This window comes from Nelumbo lutea, chromosome 7 (assembly GCF_056320005.1).
Source record: "Nelumbo lutea isolate HS-2025 chromosome 7, American lotus-T2T, whole genome shotgun sequence".
NCBI classification, from domain to species: Eukaryota; Viridiplantae; Streptophyta; class Magnoliopsida; order Proteales; family Nelumbonaceae; genus Nelumbo; species Nelumbo lutea.
The window spans coordinates 21,063,953-21,086,081 of record NC_142690.1 but is presented as its reverse complement, the minus strand read 5'-3'; the positions used below and the strand labels follow the sequence as shown (position 1 = coordinate 21,086,081).

Below are 22,129 nucleotides of genomic sequence, written 5' to 3'. Positions count from 1 at the left end.
AATCCCTATTATATAAATCTGTAGTGTTAAAATGCTTGGCCTAGCTAGTAATGGCCCTGTTAAGGCATCTACGTGTTTCTAAATGATCAATTGGGTAGTTCCTGAATGTAGGAAATTCCCTAAGCAGCTGGGGATGTATATGTAATTATACATGAAAAAGCAATATTTTTAAACAGGTGTAGACCTAGACAGTTGGACCGTTCAACTTAAAAATCATCTAAGCAATTGGTTCTGTTTCACCCTTAATTCCTTCTTTAGCCAAAAACCATTGACTTGGTTAACAACCTACTTACTCGAGTGGTCGAACCATCGACTCCTTCAACCTATACAATGTTATTTTGACCTTTTTATTTTAATTATTATTTTTTAATTTAGAACTGACTATCCATTCAAATCGGATGCTTAAACCAATAACCCAGTAATCGATGGCCAAAGTAGTTCTAGTTCTAGATTGGTTTCTAAACCTTAGTGGTATGTGGTGGAAGCGAAACCATTGACCAGCCTCCGAGGGTGTGGGTGGTGAAGCCCTCTTCCCACAGACGACGCCAAATGATGATGCGCGATCTGGTCAAGTCCTAGTCGCCGGTTATCTCACCTTCGACAGAGCTGAAGTTGCCTGAAACAAGGAAGGAACTGGAGATTTCCGAGGAGGAACCCGATTGGGACACTCCGAAGCTCAAGTTAGTGCTTTTGAAAAGGCAAGAGGAAACAATGGATTCCAAGACTAGAAAGCACAAAATATCACATACCTCCTTCCCCCTGAGATGGGGGCCTTTATAGCCACCTTGTATACTTCTTTCCGAACCCCTGTCAGTTCGGATATCATTACCTCTGCCAGATCAGGTCACTTCCTCTGACAGATCAGTTCACTTCCTCTGCCAGATCGGGGGTCATTTTAGGTTTCATAACCTCCACTGCCAGTTGCCAGTTTGGGTGTCATAACCTCCACTGCCAGCTGCCAGGGCCGCCTCTGTCCGTTTGAGATGGCGGTGGCAGGTGGCCGTTGGATGGTGGCTGTCATGTGTTGGACCTCTAATCAGTCAGGTGTGCTGCCTCTGTGTACGGGTCTCTGGGCGTCAGGTATGGTTGTTCAGTCAGGACACTTGGAGCCGAAGTGGCGTGTGAGGTGAAGTCTTGAGCTCGGATAGAAGTGTGGCCCGAACTGCCTCTGGGTGGGTAGTTCGGGTCTTTGCTTTTTGTGCTTTTTGCAAGGCTCAGGACCTCGAAGGGAGAGGTCGGGTTCCTCCTTGGGGAAATCGGGAATCTTCAACTCGGAGCTCGAGTAGTAGGTTCCCCCTTTGGGGGAGCTCGAGACTTCTCCTCTCAGAGCTCGGGTTGTGGGCCCGCTGTCGTGTCGAGCTAGCGCTTTTGCCAGGTCACCCTTGGTTGCTTTCACATGTCGTACAACCAAGGGGTCGGGTCGAATCTTCCTCCATCAATTGCCCCCCACTCCCTATGCTCGGGGTCTTGACCCGACGTGGGGAGTTCACGGGATGACAGGTGGATTTGCCTCGGGACACTTTGGCCTCGGTCTGGGACTTCTCTAGTCCAACCTGCTTGTGTTCTTGGTTCAACCCGGGGTTAGTCCCGGGCTGTGTAGTTCACGCGCGTAAACGATTTCAAATTTTTGAACGTAAACAACGCGCACCAAAAATGTCTTTTCCTCGGGAAGTGCACAACTGATTTCGCGGGGAGCCGTTGGATGGTTTCGATCTTGGCCGTTGATGTGCAGGTACAATGGCTATAAATAATGGGGGCCCCTTGTCACTTTCCTCCGTCATCCTTCAGCATTTGTTCCTTGAGCTCGCGTCCAAGCCTGTCAGCTCACGTCACTTGTTCGTAGTCTGATAGCTTTTCCTACTGAGTCCTCAACCCTCTTTGTTTCGATGTCTAGCTCGGGTAGTTTAGGTAGTCTTCTAGGGGGTCCGATGCTGGTTCTATGAACCAAGCTGCTGCTCTCGACAACCTTAGTGTGTCCAAGGCGGGGCCCGAGGTAGAGCTCGAGTTCGAGCCCGTATGCCGAGTCACCTCAGGTAGTTTGGCATCCACCTCCTGCCGAGGTCGGGTGCTAGATAAGTTCGGACCTTCAACTATGACATCTGAAAGGCTTTGGTCCCCTATCGTCCAGTACAACCTGTCTGGGGAGTATACTTACTTTGTACCCTCGAGCGACTTTCCTTGGGAGCACGGTCTGGATGAGATCGTGATATTTCAGGAGCAGCTCGTTGTCGGGCTGCGCCTTCCCTTTCATCCTCTTATCGTCAAAGTCACGAACCACTTCGGTGTTACCATAGGTCAACTTCACCCGAACTCTATTCGTAACCTTGTTGGGACTATCTCCCTGTGCTACGAACATTGCCTTCCTTTAGACCTGGAAGTCTTTTCAACTATCCTCATGCTCAAAAAACAGGCGAGTCCCCTACCCGGGTGTAGGAGGGCATACTACTTGTCAGCTCGCTCGAGCTTCAAGCTCTTAAACGATCTCCCAAATAAGGTCCCAGCATGGAAGCGGGACTACTTCGTGGTTCGAAGTGCTACGGGGTGTCGTTTCCTACTGAGTGGGGTTTGGCCACTCCTGACCCTAGTGTCGTATTAGACGAAAATACAGTGAAGGGCCTCCAGGACTGGGCCCGACAAGGGCTCAAATGCTAAGTCTACCTAACGGAGGACAAACTTATTCAGGCCGGCTTGAGTTCGGGTAGGTTTCTTGCTCAGACGAAAATACACTTGCTTTTGCTTTTATTCCCGTCTTCTGACACCGAGCTCTTTTTTGTAGGTGCTGTGGAGGCAGAGAAGACTCGAGGTGCGAACTTGTTGCTGGCATGAAAAGGAGGAAGCAAGCTGCTAAGCGGGTCCGCGCCGATCCTTCCTGGGTTGCGGAGCCCAAGGCACCAAGAATGGAGCCTCCTAGGGAGCCCGAGGTGTCCCCTTCAGTTCAAGAAGTGGCAGGGGCTCCCTATGCCGACACTACCTATACCCGAGCTGTGTTTTCGGGCTCGGGAAGTCACGGGGTGGTTGGGAGCATGCTGACACCAAGCTACACTCTCCGAAAAAGCAAGAAAGCCATTTGCCCTGAGGAGGTCGCGCAATGGGCCGATCTTCCTACAAATCTCATAAGCGCTCGTGCTGCAACTCACACCATGGTGGTAAGACGGGGTAGTGTTGTTTTTTTTTTTATTATTGAGCTGATTTGTCCTTATTCTGGTAGGTGAATTCCTCTATCCATGCTTTGGCAATTCAGGCGGAGAGGGGCTTGAAGCGAGCAGAAGCTGCCGAAGCAGCTTCCCGTGCCGCGTGGGTCGAGCTATCGAAGTCTTGGAGGGACGCAAAGGCCTTAGGAATGGTGGTGAAACATATGGCTGACCTGAAGTTGGACCCGGAGCATCAGGTCGAGTACCTTCAGGAAGATATTAGGGAGATGACTCAGATCTTTTCTCAGGCCGTCGAGGAGGCGAAGGTGAAAGCCGTCGAGTATTACATCGCTTTGCCGCGTTTCGACGATATGATGGTGGGCTCGTACAGACGGGGTTTCAAGTTGAGCCGATGGATGATAAGGAACACGTACCCCGAGCTCGATGTTAGTGCCATAACCACTTCACGCATTGCTCAGGAGATGGCTGCCGCAGCTGATGATGATGCACATTTCGAAGAGGAAGCGAGTCCTTTGGGTGTTGTTGAAGTCCCTTCTGAAGGCAAGGAAGATTGGCCTCTGGGCTTGTTAGCTCGTTTGTGTTTTTTGTTTGTTTTGTTTTTTTTTTTCTAAACACTGTAAAGCGAACATTTAGCAATGAAGTAATTTTTCTATTCAAAAGTGTTGTGCAAATATTCTCCTTTTGCCGAAGTGACTATATGCTCATGCTGCTAGACTTAAGCTCCAAGGCGAGTTAACATAGTAAGGCTATGTGCCCGATCTGTTCTCCGCCCGGGTTAGTTAACATAGGCTGAGTTGGGCCCTGGGCTATGCACCTCGGGATCCATACTTGTGCAGATTGCTTTTGTTGATGAGGTGCCGAGGTCCTTGTTAGCTCGGCATTCTGGACCTTAGGGTGCCGAGGTCTTTGCTAGTTCGGCATTCTGGCCCTTAGGGTGTCGAGATCTTTGCTAGCTTGGCATTCTGGGCCTTAGGGTGCCGAGGTCTTTGCTAGCTCGGCATTCTGGTCCTTATGCTCTAGTAGCGGCTCATGGCCTGCTTAGTTTGATGATTTATAGGTAAAATCGTCTTAAGTTGACGATGTTCCATGCCCGGGGTATCTGTTTACCTTCCAGGGTCTCGAGCTCGTATGCTCCTCCGAGTACTCTCTTTACTCGGTAGGGTCCTTCCTAGTTCAGCCCGAGTTTGCCAACGCCGGGCTCAGATACCATGATTTTGCAGAGGACCAGTTCGCCAATGCGAAAGTTTCGTTTCTTAACTCTGGCATTGTAGTACCGAGCTACCCTTTGCTATTATGTTGTGGTTCTGATGTATGCGAGGTCCCTCACCTCGTCAAGTAGGTCGAGGTTGGTACGTAGTTCATCGTTATTAGTGTTGTCACAGTATGCTTCCAAACGAAGTGAGGGGATTTCGATTTTGGCTGGGATGATTGCCTCCGTGCCATAGGTGAGGTTGAAGGGAGTTTCTCCAGTGGCGGCCTTTTCTGTAGTTTGGTATGCCCATAGGACACTGGGTAGATTGTCTGCTCATAACCCTTTAGCTCGGTCTAGCCTGGCTTTTAGTCCACGAAGGATAGCTCTGTTCGTGACTTCTGCTTGACCGTTTGCTTGTGGGTGCACAAACGATGTGAAGTTTTGCCGGATCCCCATGCCTTGGCACCACTCTTGGAATTTGATGTCTTCGAACTGCTTGCTGTTGTCGGAGATCAGCACCCGAGGTAGCCCGAAGCGGCACACTATGTTCTTCCAAAAGAAGTTTTGGACGTTTCGAGCTGTGATGGTTACGAGAGTTTCAGCTTCAACCCACTTGGTGAAGCTGAAACTCTTGGAATTTGATGTCTTCGAACTGCTTGCCGTTGTCGGAGATCAGCACCCAAGGCAGCCCGAAGCGGCACACTATGTTCTTCCAAAAGAAGTTCTGGACGTTTTGAGTTGTGATGGTTACAAGAGTTTCAGCTTCAACCTACTTGGTGAAGTAGTCTACTGCCACTACTAGGAACTTCCTTCCTTCTGTTGCTGGCGGGAATGGCCCGAGTAGGTCGATACACCATTGTGCTAAGGGCCATGGGCTGGTGAGGTACTTGAGGTCGACGGCGGGTTGATGGTGAATATTGGCATGCTTTTGGCACTTCTCGCACTTTCTGATTAGCCCGACGGCGTCTGCTTTCATTGTTGGCCAATAGTACCCCTGTCGTAGTGCCTTCTGAGTGATGACCCTACCCCCCGAGTGTCCGCCACATAGGCCTTCATGAATGTCACGGAGTACGAGCTCGACTTCAAGAGATCGCAAGCAACGCAGGTAGGGGAGCGTGTAGGATCTTTAGTACAGCCGTCCGTCTATCACGATGTACTTGGCTGCCTGACGCTCTACCCTCCTGGCGGCGTTGCATTCTGTGGGGAGGGTTCCATGCAGTAGGAAGCTCGTGAGTGGATCAATCTAGCTCGGTTTTGCTTGGGCGACAGGAGCGACCTCCTCTACCGCCCGGAGAATGCTAGGCCAAGGTAACTCCTCTATGTACACAGTTCTTATGGTGTTGTCATTGGTGCTGGCTAGCTGGGACAGGGCGTCAGCCTCAGTGTTCTTTGACCTCGGGATTTGCTTGATGAAGTGTGACTGGAAGCCAAGTAGTGCCTCTCTTACCTTTTCCAAGTAGGCGATCATATTTGGCTCGCAGGGCTTCGTATTCCTCTGTAACTTGGTTAACCACGAGTTGGGAATCTCTACAGATAACTATGTGTTTTGCCTTTACCTCTTGCGCCAGAGCTAGCCCTGCTATCAACGCCTCGTATTCCACCTCATTGTTGAATGGTGCGAACTCGAAGCGTAGCGCGTACTCCAGTTTTGTGCCACTCAGACCGCGAAGAACTACACCGGCTCCGCTGCCCTATTGATTTGAGGATCCATCTACGTGAAGGATCTCGGGCTCTTCATCACAGTTCGCGCTTGGCCTAACCAGAAGAGATACCAAACAGGGTGCAACCTCCCGGGGCTCAGACTCAATTGGCCTGGGAGCACTGAGCTCACCTGAACTGGGAGCCTCGTGCTCAACCGGGCTGGGGACCTTAGAGCTAAACGTGCATTCTGTAACAAAGTCTGCCAAGTCTTGAGCTTTGATAGCGGTTCGGGGTTTGTACTGGAGATCATACTCACTGAGTTCGATGGCCCACTTCGTCAATCGTCTAGAGACCTCGGGCCTGAGTAATACTTGCCTCAAGGGTTTGTCAGTGAGGACGACGATGGTATGAGCTTGGAAATACAGGCAGACTTTGCGGGCCGCAATGACCAGCGCATAGGCTAGCTTTTCTATCTCTGGATACCTTGTTTCTGCTCCCTGTAATATCTTACTAACATAGTAGATGGGTCATTGGACCCGATCTGCTTCCTTTATCAGTACCGAATTGACCACTTCATCATTTGCCGAGAGGTACAGTTCTAAAACATCGCCCTCTTCGGGCCTGACCAACACCGGGATGCTAACGAGGTATTTCTTGAGCTCGTCAAATGCGAGCTGGCTGTTCGGGTTCCACTTGAACCCTTTGCCTTTTATTGCCTTGAAGAGGGGAAGACAATGGTCTGCTGACTTAGACATGAAACGACTTAGGACGGCTATCTTGCCGTTTAGCCTCTGAACATCTTTAACTTTTTGGGGTGGTCTCATATCTAGGATGGCCTTTATTTTGTCCGGGTTGGCCTCAATACCGTGCCAGTTGATGATGTACCCTAGGAACTTACCCAAGGTGACACCGAAGACACACTTGTTTGGGTTTAGTTTCATGCTAAATTGACGCAGAACTTGAAAGACGGAATGTAAGTCTTGTATTAATTTATGCGAAAATTGTGTCTTGACAACCATGTCGTCTACATAGCATTCTATCTTCGTGCCAATTAAGGTCTGAAACAGCTTATTCACGAGTCTTTGAAAGGTCGCCCCAGCATTTTTCAGTCCGAAGGGCATAACCTTGTAGCAGTATAGGCCAAACTCGATTATGAAGGTGGTTTTTTCCTCGTCGGATGGGTCCATACTGATTTGGTTGTAGCCCGAGTAGGCATCCAGGAAGCTTAGAAACTCATGTCCCGAGGTTGCGTCCACTAGGCTGTCGATCCTGGGGAGGGGGAAGCAATCTTTCGGGCAAGCTCGGTTCAGGTCGGTGTAGTCGACGCACATGCGCCACTTGCCGTTTGCCTTTTTTACCAGAACTGGGTTGGCTACCCAGCTCGGGTAATGAACTTCCCTTATGAAGTCTGATGCGAGGAGCTTCTCTACCTTCTCATCAACCACCCTCCAGCGTTCTGGGGCTAAGTTGCGTTTCTTCTGTCTAACGGGTTTGACTATAGGGTTAGTATTAAGCTTGTGAGTTATGAGCATAGGGTCTATGCCGGGCATTTCTGTCATGGACCAAGCGAAAACATCTAACTTACTGAGTAGGAAGCATACCAGTTCGAATTGCAGGGATTCTTCTAGGGATGCTCCGACCTGAAGTAATCTGGCGGGGTCTTTTGTCAAGACAGAGATGGGAACAGTTTCCTCTGTTGGTGCAGCTCACTCCTTGTTCTGTTCCGTAGGTCGCTCCAATTTGAGGCCGCTAGTTACCTTGGCCTTTCCCTTGAGGGCGGCAACGTAGCACTTGTGGGACTCGAGCTGGTCGCCCTGCACTACCTGATGTCGAAGTCCGTTGGGAACTTCATGGCCAAATAGTAAGTGGACACCACAGCTTTTAAAGCGTGGGTGATCGACCGACCTACTATGGCATTGTAAGGGGAGGGGGTCACGACCACCAAGAAATCGTGACTGAGTCTTACCGTGCTAAGCCACATGCTGACTTCCACAGGTACTATGACCTTTCTCAGGGGTCTGACCTCTTCTCTACTGAAGCCGACCAGCGGGGTGTTCATGGGCTTCAAGTCACTCTCTCGGAACTGGAGCTTATCGAAGGCCGCTTTAAAGAGGATGTCTGCCGAACTGCCAAAGTCAATGAGTACCCGTTGGACTTCGAAGTCATTGATCTTCATCTTTATGACAAGTGCATCCTCGTGGGGGTAGTGGACCCTGTGCGCATCGTCTTTGGTGAAGAATATTGGGTCTTCCGTCTTGTGTCGCTTCGGGGGATTTTGTTCTTCTTTAGCGGCCTCCCGAGTTGATGCCTGAGCTGCTGTCGAGGTGCATCCTGCTATGATTGATCCTCCAACGATCACGTGGATTGTTCCCCGAACTGGTCTTTCCTCCGGGGGCTGCTTCTACGGTTCGGCTGGTCGGCTGCTGGACTCGGGAGCATCTCTGCTGTGCTCTCCCTGCCGACCTGTCTTATTACTATTATTATTATTATTATTATTATTATTATGCTGTACAAAATTTCGTAGGTACCCGCGACGGATAAGCTCCTCTATCTCGTCGTGGAGATTATTACAATGCTCAGTGCTATGACCGTGGTCCCCATGGAAGCTACAGTATAAGTTTTTATTCCTCTCGTTCGGGTTTCCCTTCAGACGAGGTGGCCACTTCACATACGAGGCTTCTTTGATCATCATTAAGATCTTTGCCCGCTTTGCGTTTAAGGGCGTGTAGTCCGCCCAACCTGCTAAGGGAGCTCGGAACGGTTGGCTTGGCTTTGGCCCCCGATCTGGGTCTCTTTTTCTCCTGTTATCTGAGTTGGAGGGCTCGCCTTCCCTCTTCCTTTTTTCGATCCCGCCCTCAGTCCTTTGGTTGATCTCCTCCTCTATTCTTATGAATTTGTCCGCGAGATTGAGGAACTCTACTACGGTCGCGGGCTGGTTGACTACCATGTGCCACCTGAACTCCTTGTGTGTCACGCCCCTCTTGGCTGCCACGAGCTGTACCGCAGGGTCTAGGCGCGGTATCTACAAGCATGCATCATTGAACCGTTTGATATAGCCCCGGATGGACTCTCCTTCCTTCTGGACTATTCCGAGGAGGCTCTCCTCAGTGCGGGGGCACCGATTGCTGGTAACAAAGTGTGCGGTGAAGACTTGTACGAACTGGGTCCAACTTCTTATCGACTCGGGGGCTAGGTTCCTGTACTAGGTGTGGACTACTCCCCTGAAGGTTGTAGTGAACGCCACACACATACAAGACTCGCTGACCCTTGCCAGGTGCATTTGGGACTGGAAAGCAACGACATGGTCATTGGGGTCAAAAGACCCGTCATACTTGTCTAGAGGAAGGAGCTTGAAATCCTTGGGCATGGTGACTGCAAGGAGTTCTGACGGCAGGGGGAAAGGGACTGAAAGAATTAGGGCAGCTTTTACCTCGTTCAAGTTTGCTTCTTCTTTACCTCGGAGCTCGGGCAGGATGTGGGTGGTAGTTTGGCGACTTCACCGGCGTCTTCGCTACTGCTTAGAGGACCTGGTGTTGGCACTACTTGCCTCGGTGTTGTCGAGGTTGATCAGCCTGGACTGCCGGCAGTCCACTGCTAGGACGCTGAACTGGTTCTCTATGAGCGGGAGCTCGAATTTAGAGTGCCGAGGTGCTGACTTGACTAGCAAGGAGGTTCCCGATCCGCCGGCGAGCTGCGAGGCGGTGGTGATTAGTCTTTCCCTTCTGCCCGGGGATGAGGCCTGGCTCTTGGAGGGATCCTGGAGTTGGGAGGCTCCTCCTCGGTGAGGGCGCCTGCCCTGAGGGGAGGGCTTGGCCAGCTTCGGAGCAGGGTGCCGAGGTGGGAGCTGTGGTTGGTTCAGAGGCAGTTGGGGGAACTGCTGTTGATAGTGACACTGAGAAATGTGGTGCAGTACTTGCTGCTGATGGAGCTGATGTTGTTGGAACTGCTGCATTTGGGCTTGCATCGCCCGCATGCACTGCATCAAATCATCAAACTGGTTTTGGCTAGTCACCAGAGGGACAACAGTTGGTTCGGCAAAGGTTGTCTCGACAGTGAGGGGAAGGGGAACATTCACAGGTGCCACCTTGCTTGGTGCGTTGAGGCTAGGGAATCTGTCCGTTGATAGGGGGACGATGAACTGTCCTATGCACACAGTGGCAGGCTAGGGGTGTTCCCCTACAACACTCAAGTCAGTGTTGTGACTGCTGTTGCTGGGAGAAGCCATGGAAGCTAAGGTTTCTTTGAGAGAGAGAGAGAGAGTTAAAGGTTAGGGGAGGCTTTTTGAAGTCTTCCCACAGACGGCGCCAAATGATGATGCACGATCTGGTAAAGCCCTAGTCATCGGTTATCTCGCCTTCGACAAAGCTGAAGTTGCTTGAAACAAGGAAGGAACTGGAGACTTCCGAGGAGGAACCCGGTTGGGACACTCCGAAGCTCAAGTTAGTGTTCTTGAGAAGGCAAGAGGAAACAATGGATTCCAAGACTAGAAAGCACAAAATATCACATACCTCCTTCCCCCTGAGATGGGGGCTTTTATAGTCACCTTGTATACTTCCTTCCGAACCCCTATCAGTTCGGATATCATTACCTCTGTCAGATCGGGTCACTTCCTCTGACAGATCGGGTCACTTCCTCTGCCAAATCGGGGGTCATGTCAGGTTTCATAACCTCCATTGCCAGTTGCCAGTTTGGGTGTCATAACCTCCACCGCCAACTGCTAGGGCCGCCTCTGTCCGTTTGAGATGGCGGTGGCAGGTGGCCATTGGATGGTGGTTGTCATGTGTCGGACCCTTAATCAGTCAGGTGCACCGCCTCCGTGTACGGGTCTCATGGGCGTCAGGTACGGTTGTTCAGTCAGGACACTTGGAGCCGAAGTGGCGTGTGAGGTGAAGTCTTGAGCTCGGATAGAAGTGTGGCCCGAACTGCCTCTGGGTGGGTAGTTCGGGTCTTTGCCTTTTGTGCTTTTTGCAAGACTCAGGACCTCAAAGGGAGAGCTCGGGAATCTTCAACTCGGAGCTCGGGTTATAGGTTCCCCCTTTGGGGGAGCTCGGGACTTCTCCTCTCGGAGCTGGTGCTATGGGCCCGCTGTCGTGCCGAGATAGCACTTCTGCCAGGTCACCCTTGGTTGCTTCCACGTGTTGTACGGCCAAGGGGTCAGGTTGAATCTTCCTCCATCACAAAGCAATGACATACCAACTAAAAATTGAATGAAGCATTGTACAATCAGGTAACACATTCAAAAGAGCAAAAATGCAATTAAACCAAGATCCTTGAAACAAGTTTTGCAAATTTATATTCCATAGGGCAATGAATGGGATGGCTTGAGAAAATTGACATTCCAGAAAAAGATGGTTGATTGATTTAGGGGGTTCATTGTAAAGTTGACAAGTTTGGTCCTGATCATTAGCCAAGATTTGTTGTTTAACCGTGATGAGTCCGTTAACAACCCTCCAAAGAAACAACTATAATTTGGGGAGCCAGAAGTTTCCGAAGACAACTAAAACATTTTTCTTGTCAACTAGGATGGGATTATTCAACAATTGTTGAATTTGGGTATAAGCATACTTTGTTGAGAATTTCTCGGAGGGGTGGGGCGTCCAAATACAAGAGATGGAGGTATCTTCCAGGAATATAGGTGTGTTGTTGATATCCTAACATTCCTCCTTTGAAAAGTGATGTTGGATCAGCCTTTAGTTCCAACTATGTTGGATCAGATTTGCTATTGGGCTATGTTTAAGGGTCGGAGGTCCAGATTCACATTTTTGGTTATCTTAAACCCTAACCCACCATTGGCTCTGGGGTGAGCTAACTTGTTCCACGCGCACCATCTATAAGGATGGGGTTTGAGTTAGATTTTGCCCACTAGAAAATTCTTGATGCTTTTATCAATTTCATTAATAGTTTTATGGGCGAATTTGATCACCAATATAGAGTAAATTGGGATTAGACTGGAGGATGTATTGGATTAGAATTTGTCTTCCAGCTTGGTTTAGATCAGGTGCCTTCTAGTGGTTGAGTTTATTTTTATGTTGTCTAGAATGTAGGATAAGTCATTATTTCTGTTCCTAGACCAACACATTGGCAAACTCAAATACTTAGAGGTTGGGTTGAGATTAATTATACGGAGCTATTGTCTAAGTGAATATTCTTGCTAAAGAAGATACTTGATTTTTCAAAATTTATGAACTGGACTGACATGGCTTGGAATTGCATTAGAATTTCTCTTTGGATAAAATTTCCAAATTTATCCAACTCATCCATATGCACCCTGAGAAAGAGTAAGATATCGTGAGCGAAGAAAAGATGGGATATTGACGGGGCCTTTGGGGTAATTTAGAGACATTGTATTCTATTTTCATATTCAACTTTTATTAGCATTCTTAAGAGCCCTTTCATGGCCAGATTAAAAAGATACGGGAAAGGGTCCCCATGTCTTAGACCTCGAATAGGGCTGAAATGGTGCTCAGAGGTACCATTTACAAGGACCAAGAAGGGATATTGGTGAGATGCATTGCTTAATCAAAAAGTAGACTTGTAAGGAAAACCCTAAACACCTTGGTAAGAAACGACCATTTTAGCCTGTCAAAGGGTTTGGACATGTCCAATTTAATGGCCACGTATCCCGTGCCCTTTTTATAGTGTTTTAAAATGTGAAAACATCTCATGAAAAATTAAGGTATTGTCAGTTATTTGCCTTTTAGGGACAAAGGTAATTTGAGTTAGGGATATACATTTGTCAAGGAGGGGATGGAGACGGTTGGTTAGGATCTTAGTCAAAACTTTATCTAGAACACTACACAAGTTGATGGGTCTTAAGTCTTGGACTTCGATACAACCTACTTTCTCAGGGATTAAATAAATGAAAGCGTGGTTCAATTTACTAAGTCTTTTCTTATTTTGGAAAAATTCTTGGGGAAAGGAGATAATATCCTCTCCCATTAAATCCTATCATTCTTTGTAGACTAATGCAGGCATTCCATTGGGCTTGGGGCTTTAAGGCTGCTTATATTCCAAAGGGCTTTTTTAACTTCTTCTATTGAGGGGATTGCTAAAAGTTGTTCATTGTCCTCTTTGCAAATGATAGGGTTGAAAAGGGAATTAATGGTACTTAAGTCTCTAGAGTGGTGGGATTTAAACATCTTTGAAAAGTAGGATGTGAATACCTTAGAAATATCCTTGTGCTCCGTCACCTAGTTCCCTTGTTCATCTTTTATTCTTTATGTGGTTCTTTTTTGAACCTTGTACTTCTATGAAAGTAATTGGTGTTTTTATCCCCCAACTGTAAGCACATTTGTCAGGATTTTTGTCCTCACATGTTTTCTACATGATGAAATAACTCCTCAAAGTTTTTATACAGCTCTTGAATCCTATTTTGAGCTCCTAGGCTATTCTGCTCTACCCAAGTGTTTTGATCCTCTAATTGGCGAAGTACTCCAGATGATTAAATTCTTTTTTATTCGATCCATCCTCAGGGTATTCTTTTTTCTTATTATATTATAGGTTCTAAAGTTTATATTTTTGATGGCAATCCCTATTATATAAATCTGTAATGTTAAAATGCTTAGCCTAGCTTGAGTAATGGCTCTGTCAAGGGATCTACGTGTTTCTAAATGATCAATTGGGTAGTTCCTGAATGTAGGAAATTCCCTAAGCAGCTGGGAATATATATGTACATGAAAAAGCAATACTTTTAAACAGTTGTAGACCTAAACAGTTATACCGTTCAACTTAAAAATCATCCAAGCAATTGGTTTTGTTTTACCCTTAATCCATTTTTTAGCCAAAAATCATTGACTTGGTTAACAATCTACTTATTCGAATAGTTGAACCATCAACTCATTCAACCTGTACAATATTATTTTGACATTTTTTATTTTAATTATTTTTTTCTTAAATTAGAACTGGCCATCCATTTAAACCGGATGCTAGAACCACTAACCCAGTAATCGGTGGCGAAAGTAGTTCCGGTTCTAGATTGGTTTCTAAACGTTAGTGGTATATGGTGGAAGCGAAACCATTGACCAGCCTCCGAAGGTGTGAGTGGTGAAGCCCTCGAAGAATGGACTCATAGTGTTAAGGATCTTGCAAGTCTTTCCAATCGCACAATTCATCTAAACTCTTGAAATCCAGAAGAGTAGCTTGGTTTCGTAGGCTGGACTCGGGTATAGTTTTGTTGAACTTTGGATTTGCATCAAGATCTCGCCGGACTTGCAAATTCATTTCCTATTAGTTTTGTGGGCCCAATCCAATTTGGGTGTTTTCTCATATAAATAGTCTTGTACCTTACACAAAACTATGTTGGGGTAAAGAAAAGTGAACAAGAGTGTGAGATAAAGGGGAGTAGGAACTTTGAATCTATTTAGAGTTAGGGCTTTGGTGAGAAGGTGATGAATGCTTCATTAGTGGATTTTTTGTGTTGTCTATGAACACGTAGGCTCTAAATTGAACCATGTAAATCTCTAGTGCCATTGTATTACTCTATTTTACATTTTTGTCGGATATAGGAATTGACATTTCAGCCGGTTAATGTAAGCACTTCTAGTTGTAGATGGATGCGTCACAAAACAGGTGGAATTAAGGGTGTAATTTGGGTGGGTTCAACCTGAGTCTGAATTGGCTAAACCTGAAATTTTACACGGGTTAGGTTTGAATTTTTGGCCCTTAGGTTGAGTTCAGTTTTAAGAAATCGAACTTTTTTATTTTTTGAGATAGGCTCGGGCATAATTCTTAGATAGCTCGAACTCGGCCCAATCCGAGTCTGACCCGGCCTGAGTCCAACCTGAGTGCATAGGGACTGGTTTCGGGTTGTAAAGACCCGGCTTGACCTCGGGCTTTAAGCCCAAATTTTAGGGTTGGGCTCGGGTTGACCATAAACCCGGTTCAACTCGCCCCACTTGCACCACTACGTGGAAATATGCGAGTGCAGCAAAAGAACGAAAATTTGTTGTGAACTCACCGGGATTTTTCCGGCGAGTTCAAGCGTGGGTGATCCGAATTCCGAAGTGATTCTCTTTCGGGCTTCAGGCAAACAGTCGACCATTCCGTTCATCCGTTGACCGTTGTCATCCCAAAAGGTCCACCAGAAGAGAAACTCTGTAATCTGTATTTATCTCTTCACATGACTTCAAAAGTTTACATATTTAAACAGATTGATTCGTAAGGTGGTTGACCAAAGTCACCAAACTTTCCGTGGTCTTTACATCTAGGGCACAGGTGATTTTCTCTGAACATCTCTCTCGCTCGCTCGCTCGCTCGCTCTCTGATTCCCAGTTCGAAACCGATTTCTATGCTTAACTTTTCTCTGTTCAAGTGATAGCGTTCTTGTTTTCTGTATAATCACATCATGGATTGATCTGATTCGACTTGATATTTCTATATTTATTTGGAGTTCTCACTAACTTTTGATGGTCTTGCATCTGTTATCATAATTTTGACCTGGTATTTGTTTGAATTGTACTTTTAGGCGTTTCTGTAATTTTGTTGATTTGTGACAGGTGAAGTCGGTTCAGTCATGCTTGACTATAACTGTTTTTTTTTTTTTTTTCCTTTGTATTCATCCGATTCGTTTTGATGTTCTGCACTTATTTGGAGTTCTTACTAATTATGATGACTTCACATCTGTTATCGTAGTTCTTACTAATTCATGGGTGGGTTTTGATTGGTCAAAACTCTTCCCATACCATGTCTTTCCCGCATCAAAGATTTTCCCTATTGTAATTTTGCTGATTCTTGTGGCAGGTGATATGGGTTAATTCATGCTTGACCGTAACTGTTATTTTAATCAATTTGACTATAACTGTTCTTGCTCGTATGTAATATGATCACTCTTTTCATTTTAACTAAAATTTAGATTCTATCTAATTCAAATTAGGAAAAAGAAAAGAGATTAGAAATTCAGAATTATTGATCTGCTAGGATGTCACTTTTTGAGTTAAATCATATTTGTGAGACCCTATAATTATGGGAATAAAATTAGATGAAACATGAGCTTCTAGCAGACAGAAAAACTCATAATGGATGATATACAAATCTTTGAGAGGGGAAATTAGTTAGTAAGAAAAAAAGCAATGAAGTTTGTTAGAGAACATGATAACGTTGAATTCAGAAAGTGTTAGTGGTTGAAGAACGACGAGGTTGGAAGAAATTAGAAGTTTTGTTCCCATCATTGGTCAACAATGGGGACATTGCTGTGGATTGTGTTAATACCTATTAGTTCCTACTAACTGGGTTTGTGTAGTTGAAGTTTTTTTTTTTTTTTTTTTTTTTTTTTGAAGAATAGTATCTGAAGGGTCTATTCTCTTTTTGAATGAAAATAGGTGCATTCTAATTTACAGTCAAGATTTGAGTGGAGTTAAACCATTTGGAAACATAAAATCACAACAAGCAAGTATATAAAACAACTTGCAGTCCAATATTTTGTTTTTCTTTTTACTTATTGTTCCTTATCTGTTTCTTGAGTCCTGCTATGGTACCAAAAGGTATGGTGACTAACAAACTGATAACCATTTAATTGGTATTTTGATTCAAATTCACATGAAATTTTAGGTACGGTATCTTTCGGTACCAAGAAATTGCCTTATTTCTTATATGGTGGTTGCCATATACTGTAACCAGAAGGTCAGTTATATACTATAAACTGTCAGTTGTAGGTTTTTCATCATCACTCAAGTGATCGCGTTACTTATGGGAAAGTAGAAAGGAACAGCTTCAATAATGTGTATAGAAGAATAAGTGGGGATTAAGATTGGTGGAGGGCATGAAATTGGTGGATTGTATTACTTTGATGGTGGTGGATGAAAAGTAGCACTTCAGCCCTTTATTACCCCCTTCTAGTGGTATTGCAAGCTTGGTCATCCTTCACTTCACACACTTAAGTTGCTAGTCCCATTCTTGAATCGTGTTTCTTTTTTGGATTGTGAGCCATGTCAGTTTGGTAAACACCATCATCTTTTAGTCCTGGAGTTGATCATCGACACTTAAGTTGCTATCTATTTTGTTTTAGTTTAATTAGTTATTCAAAAAAAATCTATTCTTGGTTCTCTTACATCTCTCATGTTTTCGTTAGTATGTCAGGCTTTTTGATAGTGGAGTGCATAGCATATCTTTAGCATTTGGAAACATTGATATAGTGACTGAATCTCCCTAGGCACTAGAGTAGCGTTCAAAATCCAATTAAGCCTTTATTATTTCCTTGCCATCCAAGAGCATCTTGCATAACCTTGTAACCTTTACATTGTATTTGGATCATTCTACATTTCTCAATCTCCCCCTCATCTTCCAAGAAAAAGATAAACAAAAACCCAAAAAAGAAAGAGGAAAGAGCAAAAATGTCTCCAATCATTGTGGTATTGTGTGGTCATTCTTAGTTCTAGCATCTCTATTATCATCTCCAGATAATGTTATAAATGTCATAATTTCTGGTTTTGTGGTATGTCAACGTGATCCATGTCTAAAAGGAAAAACAATGTTCCAGTGCCAATTTCATACTCTTTTCATTCATGTTGATATTCAGGACTCAGGATCAGCTACAAACAAGATGTGTAGAATAGACTACAAAACCCAATCAAGAGCAAATGTGTCAGTTACTGGTATGTCTGATAACAGTATGGATCACTGGTTTATTTACTCCTTATCGGGTTATGCAGCCCATCGTACACGTCTTGTTTTTAGCAGATCTGGAGCCAATATTCAGTTATGTGCATCTTCTTCAACAGTTTTCTGTGCAGTCATCTTGCCTTGAAAGAGGGGTACTGTTTATTTCAGTTGAACTTCTGTAGCCCTTTAATTTTTCGTAGATGGTTCTTGATTCCAATGAGCTTTTAATTGATGCCAATGTATCACTCGCAATAGACCTAGAGAATGTTCCAACCTGTTCAGTATTCACAGATTAATGTCATTCACGATCCTGGACATTAGTTTTTAGGAAGACCTTCCAATAATGTAGTGTATGCATTACGTAAGAAGGAATTGATGGATTGAACTCATCAAATAATTGCCCTAGCAATCCATTGTATATCTCAGTCTTTTGGGCAATATGGTTTTGGAAAGCAAATGTTAAAGATTCTAAGTGTCCATTCTGGTAGCAAAAATGCTTAACATATGACCTTTTCTTATTTATTTTTATTTTATTTATACTGGTGATCTATGGTTTTAGATTTTCAAAATGGTCTTTAGTCCAGGCATGTGCATCACATGTTCAAGGACTAATTTTTCGGACCACCTTGTAGTCTATGAAATCATTTTCTTGGATTGTTTATGGTTCTCATTTGTAGTTTCTATTTCCTTTTCAAGTTTTGGCAGATTCTTATTACTGTTGATAGTGGACTTCTGATGGAGCATGGGGTGGATCTAAATCAAGGGAAGGAAACTCCTGCATCTGCAAGGCATATCTTACAGTGGAGCCAATGGCAATTACTTGATTCCATTCTTCCAACAGGTGGTTTTGCTCATTCTTTTGGTCTTGAAGCTGCTGTCCAAGCTTATATGGTTTCAAAGCCTGAAGATCTTAAAACATATGTGATCCATGTATTGGAAAACACAGGGAGCCTACTTCTTCCTTTTGTGTATGCTGCATCAAAGTGCCCCAACATGGATACCTATACAAGACTTGATAAAATTTTAGATGCAACACTAACAAATGAAGTAAGTAAGAAAGCTTCAATTTCCCAAGGATCAGCACTTCTGAGGATAGCTGCCGCTGTGTTCGTAGAACTTCCTTCTCTCAAAAAAATGAGGGACACCTTGCTTGGTTCCGGGACTGTTTCTTTCCACCATGCCCCTGTCTTTGGGCTTATATGCGGACTTCTTGGATTTGACAGTGAGACTTGTCAGAGGGCTTACATGTTTATTACAATGAGAGATACTATTTCTGCAGCCACAAGGCTTAATTTGGTTGGGCCTTTGGGCGCATCTGTACTACAGCACCAGATTGCTCATATTGCTGAAGAACTATTAAGTAAATGGATGAATCGTGCTGTTGAAGAAGCATGTCAGACTGCTCCTTTGCTTGATACAGTCCAGGGATGCCATGGCTACTTATTTTCTAGATTGTTCAGTTCTTGAATAGCAAGGGACATTGTTTGTACACTGGTAAAATTTTAGGTTGACAAGCATAAAAATGCAGGTTGAAGTCTGAGAGCAGCCACTTGGTGCAAAAATTACTAAAGGCTAGGTTTGTGGCAGTTCATCCCTCCCAAGGCCCCAGATTGCCAGGACCAGAATTGGGTAATGTCCCAATACCCCAGATTCTCCCAAGGCTAGGTTCGTGGCAGTCGCTTGGTGCAAAAATTAATAAAGGCTAGGTTTGTGGCAGTTTGTTGGTTTGGTTCTCTCTCTCTGGATCCAGAGGATTTTCTGATAGTACTTTCATTCAGGCCTTTGATAAGATGGGATCAAAGTTGATATTGATAGTTTGATGCTTGATTTGACAGGAAAAGTATGGATACCATATTGATGTAAGATTCTCTCCTCTCTCATTTCCTAAATAAATGCAATGTTTTAAAACATGCAATGTTTTAAAAATAAAATAATTAAAATTTGCAATCTGGATTTAAATAATTTCAAACATATTTAATCATCTTTTTAAAAATATTAATATACATGCATACATACATATATAGATGTATGCATATATATATATATATATTAGCGGGGATCCCTACAGGGCAGGGATCGGGGTCCCTGCGGGGCGGGGAACGCTCTCTACGTCCCCGCCCCGTTTTCACCAACAGGTATGGAAATTTCCCTATCCCCATTCCCATGGAAGAAAATCATTCCCATCCCTATCCCATTTGGGGCAGTTCCCCATGGAGGAAAATTGACATCCCTATATAAATGAGGTAAATTAAAGTCTTTCTTTCTTTCATTCTACTAAACTAACAAAGCAAACAAGCAATATGAAAAGAGGTATCCTATGAGATGTGAAAAAAAAGAAAGAACACATTACATACATACATATTCAAAACTCTCCAATTTGTTCATTTATATTCTATCATGAATAAGAGTCTGTGTCTGCTGTACTATTTTTTCTTTCACCTTCATTTAGTTCAGCCTGTGTGTCCCATTCCATGCATGGTTCATATGCATGGATACTTGTCACAAATGAATGGGAAGTGCAGCAGAAGATCCTGACTCCCTGGAAAATAGGTACATCTGCAGAATTAGGCATCCCATCCATGATTCTTTTTTTGTTACGTCTTAGAGGGCTTGTGATAATGGCTGAAATAGCTGGACTGAATGACCTATTGTCTTTGTTTTTCGGGTAGATAAAAGAGTCCTGCAATAAATATTTAAGGGTACACGTACAGTAATCAACCAGGCATGTCATTCAGCTATTAAGAAACTCACAACCTATTTCTGAGAAAGCAGCAAGGCATCACGCCTTAACCTCTTCAGCTGTAATCAAATAACTCCTTAGATGAATGACAAAAGCAATATAGAACAACTTAAACCAGCCTTTGTGTTCAGTTAACCAAAAAAAAAAAAAGGCTTTGTGTATTAAAAGATCAAACTAACGTCCTAAAAATTGAATTAATTAGAACACTTTTCACGATAAACTAGTTAATATATAGATATCTCGTACCAAGTATGAAGCAACTGTTCTTACGTAATTCAGAACTAGGTGTAATGTGGGCTGTGCCGGGCCGGCACGGCATGGCCTGTGGGCAGCCCGTGCAAAGTGCAGGCCCTGTCATGCTGGTTTGCGGGCCATCACGGGCCATGCCGCCCTCTCGGTGAAAATTTGGGGGTCGGCCCGGCATGGCCCACGGCCCAGGCCCGTGTGGGCCCATGCCGTTCTGTTCTGTGCCATGGGCTGGGCTGGCCCGTGGGCCAAGCTTTGGGCCAAGTCGGGCCATGCATCGGGTCAAAGTTATTTATTTAAAAAAAATTGACAAAAAACTCAAAATTTTAATTTTATATGAATTTTGTGTATACAATTGCTTATATATATAATAATTAAATAAATTAGTACAATAAAATAAAAAAAATATTTATTTTATTAATATATTATATATTATATACTATTATATATTTATAATTTATATATATATATATATATATATATATATATATATATATATGTGTGTGTGTGTGTGTGTGTGTGTGTGTGTGTAATATGAATAATATATATGGGCCATGCCGGCCCATGGACCTAAAACCCCAGGCCCAATACGACCCACATGATCGTGCCAGGCCTGACACAGCCCGTGGACTGTTGTGCTGAGCCGCGGGCGGCACGACCCAATTTATACCTCTATTCAAAACCCACTATATAGTAAATTTATGTTATATTTTTTATTTGATTTAGGAGGTTAAACAGGCTTTATTGGGTAAATAACCACCCACACACACACCCCAATATACTGCATCGAAGCTTTTGCATGGAGTCTTTTATTTAGTTAGGAAACTAAATCAGATTAATTTGTTACTAATGGATATGAGGAAAATTTTAACCCAGTTGAAATTCATTTGCCTGTTTTTCTGAATATACGAGGCCAGCCATGTGTTTGAAGGAGATACCTTCTTGGCTGAGGGCTTTACTACTAGCAGGAGGAAAAAATGGTTTTGGTGAGAGAAAAGGAAGAAGGGATAAGATAGGATTTTGAGGGAGGAAAAACTGCGTGAAATGGAAGAGATAAGTGAATTTCAAAGGGAATACAAAAATAAAGGCAGAAAATGCAATTCCACCCTGCTTACAATATACAAAAATATACATTTCTGCCACAACCAGTAAGAAACCTTATCAACCATCGCACCTTGCAAACACATACTCAATTCCACTTGTACATCTAATTTTACAATATTTTGAAAAAAATACAAAATAGCAATAGTCATGCCACCCTCTCCCTGGCTTACAATATATGGTACAGATACTAATGGGAGAGGCCATGCATGTACATGGGCATGACTAACAAAAAGAATTGAGGATATTGAAAAGAATTCAAGAGGAAATTAAAACCATTTTGATTAGAGAAAAAGGATGAAGGACAAGAGAGAATTTGAGGGAAAAACTAAATGAAGTGAAAAGAGAAAGTAGAGGTTTAAAGGAAAGATAAAAATAAAAATAAAAATAAAAAAAGCACAAATATAAGATAAATGCCCCATGACTTGCATCTCAGGATAAGATCTACAACAAAAAATACTG

The 22,129-nt window shown here is 44.1% G+C and overlaps 1 protein-coding gene across 6 annotated transcripts; it reads left to right on the top strand.

Annotated features, from left to right (window-relative positions):
- Positions 1-15,059: 15,059 nt before the first annotated feature.
- Positions 15,060-19,488, top strand: UREF (urease accessory protein F). 6 transcript variants are annotated; one of them, XM_088953073.1, is made up of 4 exons: positions 15,127-15,198; positions 17,498-17,573; positions 17,659-17,732; positions 18,286-19,488. In XM_088953073.1, the coding sequence occupies exons 2-4, from the start codon at positions 17,522-17,524 to the stop codon at positions 19,045-19,047; spliced, it is 888 nt and encodes a 295-aa protein (XP_088809199.1). In that variant the 5' UTR covers positions 15,127-15,198; positions 17,498-17,521; the 3' UTR covers positions 19,048-19,488. The 6 variants fall into 6 exon arrangements, with proteins under 6 accessions (XP_088809201.1, XP_088809202.1, XP_088809199.1 ...); XM_088953074.1 differs by having other exon boundaries at positions 15,158-15,198; positions 17,498-17,732; positions 18,277-18,421; positions 18,527-19,488; XM_088953071.1 differs by having other exon boundaries at positions 15,128-15,198; positions 17,498-17,732.
- The last annotated feature ends 2,641 nt before the right edge of the window (positions 19,489-22,129 follow it).